At 45.6% G+C, this 8,083-nt stretch overlaps 1 protein-coding gene across 1 annotated transcript; it reads right to left on the bottom strand.

The window, feature by feature from the left end:
- Positions 1-6,022: 6,022 nt before the first annotated feature.
- Positions 6,023-7,864, bottom strand: LOC118980880 (cathepsin G-like). Its single transcript, XM_037037563.1, has 4 exons — positions 7,720-7,864; positions 7,144-7,279; positions 6,723-6,977; positions 6,023-6,320 (listed from the first exon to the last, which is right to left on the bottom strand). The coding sequence occupies exons 1-4, from the start codon at positions 7,818-7,820 to the stop codon at positions 6,099-6,101; spliced, it is 714 nt and encodes a 237-aa protein (XP_036893458.1). The 5' UTR covers positions 7,821-7,864; the 3' UTR covers positions 6,023-6,098.
- Between the last annotated feature and the right edge of the window lie 219 nt (positions 7,865-8,083).

Genomic DNA, 8,083 nt, shown 5'->3' on the forward strand with positions numbered 1-8,083 from the left:
CCCATGAGCCACTGCAACTGGTCAGGTGGCCAGGATGGGAAAAAAGGAAGGAACAGGTCTCAGTGGGAGGAGCAATAATGAGGGCCCAGGAGAGCAAGAGCAACAGGAGCTTTCCTTATTGCATTAACATGGCGTTGTTGGAGAAACGTTTAGTCTTGTGCAAGAGTGCCTGAAACCCAGCAGTGCAATGTTTTTGCTCTTTGGGTTATACTTACAATCCTTGTGAGAGAAGGCTCTGAGCAGAGGAGTGACCTGCTGGCTGTCCCCTCCCCGTTTTTGTACTATGGGTGACACTTATTTTTCTGGTCCAGTGTCCCTGGGCCTAGCAGTTATATACATTTGCAAACAGATTATCCCAACACTCTCATCAGAGTGACGCAGAGGGAAGGTTAATGTAAAGGAAGGCCTTATGAGTTCTCAACAGCCCAATCCTGACTCTGTGCAAGGAACAGCATCTTGCGAATACATAAGAGTGGAAAATCACCCTGGTTGGTGTAGCTCAATGGATTGAGCACGGGCCTGCGAACCAAAGGATGGCAGTTCAATTCCCAGTCAGGGCACATGCCTGGGTTGCAAGCCAATCCCCAGCAGGGGTCAGTTCCCAGCAGGGGACACAGGAGAAGCAACCATACATTGATATTTGTCTCTTTCTCTCTTTCCCTTTCCTTCTAAAGATAAATAAAATCTAAAAATTAATAAATAAATAAAAATTTTAAAAAAGAGTGGAAAATCACATGCTTAAGCATCAATGATGATGACTTCTGGGTGGTGGAATTCAGGTTATTTTTCTTTTTTCATTGACATGGTTCAGAGTCCTCGGGAAGACAAGGATTCATCAGTCCTCCTCACCTTCCATTGCAGTGAGATGCTGTCAGAGTGAATTGTCTCCTATCAAGAACCATCCACATCTGCTCCACGTTTGTTTGGTGTCATAGAAACATACAGATACCAGATAGGAGTGCAGCCTGGCTTTTCTGCCCCATTTAATCTACACTCAAAGAGGAAATTGCCCTGGATCTCTGAGTTCATAGGCACTTCCTAGTGGACTGAAGCAATGGAATGTTCAGAGGCTGGACTGGTCTTCAGGGACCCCACAGAATGAGATTAGGGCTGTAGGCTTCTGTGGGCTGTAAGGCACCTTGCTTCATGTTCCCTTGCTTAGTTCTCAGTTTCTTCCTGCAGAGATGAGGAGCTCAGCCCTTGTTTTGGGTCAGACACACTTCAAATTCATGTTAAAGGGAGAGGATCTGTCTTTAGAATACTTGATAGTATTGTCAAGTATTGTCCTACAAGACATGGAAATTACTCTCTCTGACTTACTCAGGTGGCTTCTCTGTTCCCAAGCTTGTCAGACGTTCTGTGTCCTGCTTACTTCCAGGATCAATGTGACCGAAGACCTGAAAGATTTGAGCTCGTGGAGTAGAACACTCTGGCTTTTTGCTCCTGCATGCGGAGTCTGGCACGTAGAGCTCACAAGCTGTGAGGACAAGGAGAAGATGACATCTGGGAAACTAGCTCTTTCATTCTTAGTTCAGATGACAGTAGCTGGGATGGATAACCACCCTTAGGTTGGAATTGGGAGTGATATCTCTCATTTTCATCTTTTTCCCTTCTCCCGGATCATGGGCCATCCTAAAAGGCTACGTTCCAGGTGACAGGGGGTGAGCTATGAAAGGGAGAGGGCCCTCAGGTCTCTCAGGGAGTAGTGTTCTTTTCTGTGATTTCTGTGCACTACCAGGTGGGGCAAACAGAGGTTTTTCTGTTGTTCATATGGAAAATAAGACAATAATTAATACGTTTCTTGCTGATTAAACTCTGTGTTTCGTGCACTCACAACTAGTATCTACTTTTGTCTCAATCTGTATATATCCAGTGACAAATCTGAAGGTCAGCAAATTTCTGGGAATAGACAGAAGCAAGAAAGGACCATAGTTATCTCCTCACTGGGACCCTGGGAAGTGTTACTAAAGAAATAAGCCAGTTATTGACCTCTTTCAGCCATGGAGGGGAGGAGCTGGCCAATGAGAACAGGAGCAGCAGCATCTTCTCTGAAAAAATGCTCAGGTTTGGAGAGGTGTGTGTTTCCTTTTTCCAAGCTTTTCAATCCTAGAGGTGAAGAAAGGGGAGCAGGCACAGTGACCACCAATTTCCTCCTGGGTCTATTGATCCTCAGGATATGAGCTTTCACCAGACCCCTCTTCCCCTCATGGAAACGTCTGTGTGGTGAGGGTGTTGCAAGAACCACCTTCTGATGCCGTTGATAGTCAGCATGACAAGTTCACCCAGAGAAAAGCCTGGGCTGTCTGCATGGAGAAGTGGCTTTGTGGGGTGGGAGTTGGCAGTAGCCAGAAAACGTATCCTCCTCCCCTAACGGATTTTCTGAGAGCAGGAATATGAGCCCACCATGGCTTGAATTTGTGATGAGGTAAGTATTTAGTTCCTAAAATAGTGTGCATTTATCCAATCCTGCTTTTTGTAGACCTCCATTTATTGGTGACCCCCATTTTTTGGTTATAAGTGCAAAAGTGCAAGCACTGGTCTCTCCTAAAACACATTAGTCAAGAGCACAGTTGTCCATCAACTTCTTGGTGGTTTCAGGCAACTGCAAAGTGTTGGAGATGGAGGTGAGGATGAGAGATTGGGGATGAAGTGGAGGTTGGGTATTGATGATAGTACTAGAAAGGTAAGGAAGTGACAAGATTTTGAGGAGGAGTTTCACAGGCCAATCACTTGATTTCCCTATGAGGTCCCTGGTCATCTTAGCAAAGCCAATGTTTTTCTCAAGTTGTTGATAAAAACTTCAAAAGTTAGAAGACCCCAATAATAAAGTAGTTGTGGGGGGTGGTGTCACACAGGTAGAGAATGAAAGAGGAAAGACAAAGCTTTGTCACTCACTTTGAGTTTCCCAGGTCACTCCTGTCCCCTGGCACAGGCAATCTGGTGCCTGGTGAAGACTGTAATGTAGGCAACGGTTCTACCCTTTAAGGCTCCCTGTACCTCATGAGGAACTGAGTATAGTAGCTACAGAGGTTCTTGATGGCCATCAGCTTTTGGAGGACAAAGTTTCATAGCCTGACTCTAGTTAAATCACAAGTCATCGTCCTAAGAGTGTAGATGACTTCTCTTTGTTCTTTTATGATTTAACTTGGATACAAGAAGACTTCTGGAATTGTATTTCCAGCAGGACATAATGCTCTTTCTGCTTCTCCACCTGTTGGGCAGTCCTTAGCCAGAAGGTGGAGCAGGTCAAGTGTCGCCTCATTTTCACTCTTTACCCCAGATGTGGCAGTTCCTGATTGGGGCTGCCATTGCCCGCTTATTTTGATGATTAACAATCCCTCTCCACTCTCAGTTTGGAAACCACAAGTGTGTTCTGCAGTGTTATAGTGATTTAAAAAATAAATGTGTGTTAACACATTGGGTTGTTAAGTAGTTATTAAATAATATTTGAGAAGTTATGGAAGCATAGACAACCAAAGATGAGAGAATATAACTTTCGCCCAATGCAAGTGGTTATTTGAGTGACGGGATTGTCACATAGAACCACGAGAGGTCTCACAATTTCCAGAGCTAATTTGTTGTACACTTGGCTGTCTTGTCACATTTTTCTGATAGATCATTTCTTCAGAGCCATTTGGATGCTTCTGTGGCCCACTTCCATCCCCTCATGGATTAGGCCCCCATTCTCCCAGAGTTTCCATTAATCTAGACAATGTTGGCAGGCAGTTGCTTCTCTCTGCTCTCCTTCTTCCCCGGTTGCCCCATCTCTTCTGACCCCATATGTGGGTGAAGATGACTGCTTCTCTGACTGAGGCCAGAAGGCATTTGCGCCTCAGCTTAGACATTGTGTTGTAGAGAAGCCTGGCTGTTCTTGTGAGGTTATTACTCATTAATTTGTAATGTTTTATTGCTTTTAGTGCCATGTTCACATGGGGGAGATGCTTGGATGGATCCACTTCTGGGTCCTGTGCCATTAGCCAGATGTGGTGCCTTTTTCCCTTGATGCAGAAACCTGAGTGCTTAGAAGGGAAAATTAGCTTCAACAGTGCTGGACAAGAGCAGAGGAGGTTGCTGTCCACTAGTTCAGGTAACATCTACTATCATTAGAGATTTGTTCCTTTTGTATCATGATGTGTTTAAAAAATTACTTCTTAAATGGGATAAGATATACATAATATGAAATTTACCTATTAATGTAAATATGTACGTTTTCTTGGTGACAGTTTAGTGGCATTAGTAAATACATTCCCATTGTTTTGCAACCATCTCCAATGCTCCTTATATTTCTATTGCATCTACCATTCTTCTCAGGACAGTGAGTTCTGTAGAAAAGGCAGAGGAAGAAAGTCCAGGCCTCTCTGTCCCATATGAACACATTCAGGAAAAATGAGGAGGAACCTTGGTTTCCTCATGGTGGTCTGGGGCAGAGACTGAATTGGGACAGGCAATGGGAGGAGGTGAGGCTGGCCCTCAAATGGTCATGTCTTCTAGAGGTGCACATTGTCAGGTCTGTAGAGACCTTTCTGATAGGGAAGCTGGAGCCAGAGAGCTGCCTTGGAAGTGCTGAGTGTCAGGGAAGGACTTAGAACTGAGATAGGTCTGTTCCAGGTGTTTTCTGGAAACTAAGTTCTGACACTGTGTGGTGCTCTGAGACTCTCTCAGTACATGTCACAGAGAATAAGGGTTGGATGGGGACTCTTCCACCTGCTCTCTACCCCAGTCCCACTATCAAGTATTCTTCCAATTTGTTGATGTGAGCTATTAATAATGAGACTGCTATCCCCCAGAACATTCAAACAATAGCATTCCTATGGTTGGTTTGGTGGTAACAAATATAGAGAGAATGACAGAGTTTTGTCCAAAATGCATTGTTGATTAAGATTTTGTTAATAAATGGCTTACACTGAATATTAGGCAAATGACTTTCTGATTAGAAATTTCCATAAAATAATGGTCTAACTTACCAAAGCATCTCTGTATGTAGCCAGTTAGATTTGATAGGTGTTCAGTGATAATTTCATGTAGAGTGAGAGAACTGCAAGGTTCAGATGGTAAATGTCACACTTTAAGGAAAGATTGACATTTTGATGGGCGTAGAAGAACCTCCGAGCTCGTTCTGCACAGTCATGAAAAGAATGTGTTTACAGTATGATTTTAAGTTATGTGACTTCAGTAATCTTTTGTTTGAATGTAATGCTGATGTAGACAGCCCTGGGCTAATCTTTAGGGTAACTGTCATGCTATTGACAATAGCTGGATGCTATTGTCATCAACATTTGGTTTGTGTTTGTTGTACATTTAGAGGTGAAAACAGGGAGCAGACCCCTTACTCATTGAAAATGAGGACACCAGTCTATAGAGCAGTGCAGGTTGGTTGGCACAAGGGTTTGGAAGAAGGACTCTGGCTGTCAACAGACATTTGGTTTGCTTCCATCTCTTGACCATGGGACTAGGGCTGCTGTGAACATGGGTGTTCATTAGCTATTTTTTGAGCATGTAGATCTCATTCTTTCTTCTAACTTCTAAGGCTTATTTTTTTTGCATTTATATCTCTGATCCATTTGAGTGTTATTTTGTCTATGGTGTGAGGGAGTATGTCCAATTTTACTTTCCTTCCACCACAAACTATCTAGTTGTTTTAACACCATGTATTAAGAGTTCATAATTTCTCATTGATTTAGGATGCCACCTTTGTCACATATTAAATTGAATCTCACATAAAGTTTCAATTTTTTCCCTTTGGTTGGCTTGTGCTACACACACCAGTGGCACAGAATTTAGGGTGCACCTTAATATCTTGTAGGGGAGTCCCTTGCAGGGTGGAATGCAGAGAGCGTTGCCCCGGGCATACATACGTCTTTCCATCAACCCCTATATCGTGTGGGAGAAGAGATAATGAATGAATGTCTTTGAGGAGAGAAGTAGCTCATTCTGACCCCTAGGATGGTTTTTGGAGGTTCATTTGTCCTGGGGAAAGAAAGGACCCTGTATTCTGGGAGGAACTCAGACTCAGTCTTGGATATATTTGTGAAGAATAATGTTTAATGACATGAGAAATCAGTTGTTTGCACTCTAGACATGGACATTTATTAAATCTCTTACAACCAGCTCTGTCCCAGAGAAGAAGAGTCCATCGTAGGTGGGATGGTGTGATGACTCTTTTGATTTCTTGCAGTTTTAAAGCGTCTCATTGTTCTATTTATCCAGGGCAGGTAGCGGGAAACCTTAGTGAAGACTGCTGGAGGAATTCCGACTCTATTTCCATAGGAGACAATGCCCTGAGCCACACTGTTACACACAAGGGGCCCTCCGGAGTCCCCCTGTGGGTGATGAGAGAAACAGATACTAAGCCAGGACTCCTCATTCTTTTTGTCCTAAGGCCAGAACCTCTATGTGAAATGGGAGGGTGGCAAGGGTGCAGAATTTAAGCTCCTGCATCTTTCATTGATTAGACTTCAAACGTGGCAGTGGGTACTGTCCCTAGCTTAACCTAAATCAGGGTACCTTTACCTTTCCCATGAAAACACTGCATATGCATGTTGTGTGTTGGGCAGTCCTACCCCCCTCCCTGCCTCAGAGACTGCATTGATAGATAAAAAGCCCCTACATTACTCTGGTCATGGCTCCAGACTGAGGCCATGGGGATGTAGTCAGTTTCCACTGCCCAGTTCTTTCCAGAGCCCATTGTCTCAGGTAGTGTTGGCAGATGCCTGTAACCTTACCTCAAAGGCGTTCTTCCTCTGCCTTTGGTCCCCCACACAAATCTCGCTTTGGCCACTGAAGACATTAAACAGATTGCTGCACACCTGATCCCTCTGCACCCTCAGCTGCACATCCTGGAGTGTGTCTGTTCCTCTGTTCTGGCTGACCAGGCCCCAGCCAGCCACAGTGCACTGGGACCCAGGTCTCAGCTGGGCCTGGGACTGAGGCAGAGCCACTGGCCTCACGAATTGATTCCGCCTGGCTCTATTTTCCAGCTGGTGGGAAGAGTACAGGCACTCAGGGGAAGTCTATGCAGTGCTCAGCACACCACCCCTGGGTCTCTGCCCCTGCTTCCTTCTCCAGGGACCAAAGACAAGGTGAAGCCTAGACCTGGAAGGGAGCCTGCTCAGGTGGAGAACCAGAGGGTCAGGCAGAACATACCTGCAGTAACATGATGTCATTCAGGTTGTTGTCCTCATTATAGGCAGGGTGTGGGATAGCTCTGAGCACCCGTATGCGCTGCTGGGTCCTTTCCTGCCTACTGATGTTGTGAGCCCCCAGGATGACCATTATAGTCCTGCAAAGGAAGGTGGTGTAGAGGTAGGTATGAGCTGCATGAGGTAAAGTCCCCCAGATCTGCAGGGTAGGTGGAGAGCCCAGGGCAGCAAGACAGCAGCTGAGAGAAGTGAGGGGACAGGAGGGCTCTGGGTCAGAGATTGCTGTGTCCTCTGATTCTCAAAAGGCTTGGGCTGGGGCTGGTGGGGAACACTGTGACTCTGAGGAGAAATTAATTACTAGGGTAAATGAATAAGTAGCTCAAATTCATATTTGGAGCTCCAATACATGCTTTTTGTCTCCTGCTTCTGTCCTACCCTGGCCTGTGTCAAGTCCAGCCCCTTAGGACATAACCAGTCACTATTCACCCCTTGCTTGCTGGAACCCCAATTTCAGCTTTAAGTTCTCATGAATGCTTCTGGACACGCCTTGCTGGTTTTTGAGAGCTCCTTGGTTTCTCACCTTCCAAAGCAGTGGGCTGCTGTCATCACAAAGTCTTCTCGCACCAGGAACCCCCCGCAAGCATATCCTCCCCCTGGTGACTGGATGCGAAGATATGCCATGTAGGGGTGGGAGTGGGGCCTGGCTTCACGGCCTCCAATGATCTCCTCTGGAAGGAAGTATCCAGCAGTCATTACTTTGCTCACTGAAGTGTCTGTTTGATGGCTACAGAAAGGCTGGAAGATGGGGAGGCTACAGAGATGATGCAGGGAGAGGAGGATTTGGTGGTGAGTGAGAACTGGGGTCTGCAGGGAACCACATCATAGGAGAGGGCTCCAGGGGCCTGCAGGAAACAAGGCTGGTTCCCCAGCTCAGACCTCAGCTC

Source organism: Sturnira hondurensis, unplaced genomic scaffold (assembly GCF_014824575.4).
Source record: "Sturnira hondurensis isolate 20B ecotype Veracruz unplaced genomic scaffold, ASM1482457v3 Scaffold0023357, whole genome shotgun sequence".
Classification (NCBI taxonomy): domain Eukaryota; kingdom Metazoa; phylum Chordata; class Mammalia; order Chiroptera; family Phyllostomidae; genus Sturnira; species Sturnira hondurensis.

Coding starts and splice junctions, on each gene's coding strand:
- LOC118980880 (XM_037037563.1), bottom strand. CDS start 7,820: ATGGCATATCTTCGCATCCAGTCACCAGGGGGAGGATATGCTTGCGGG. Junction 7,280..7,719: donor GCAGCCCACTGCTTTGGAAG/GTGAGAAACCAA, acceptor CTTCCTTTGCAG/GACTATAATGGTCATCCTGG. Junction 6,978..7,143: donor ATGACATCATGTTACTGCAG/GTATGTTCTGCC, acceptor TCTTCCCACCAG/CTGGAAAATAGAGCCAGGCG.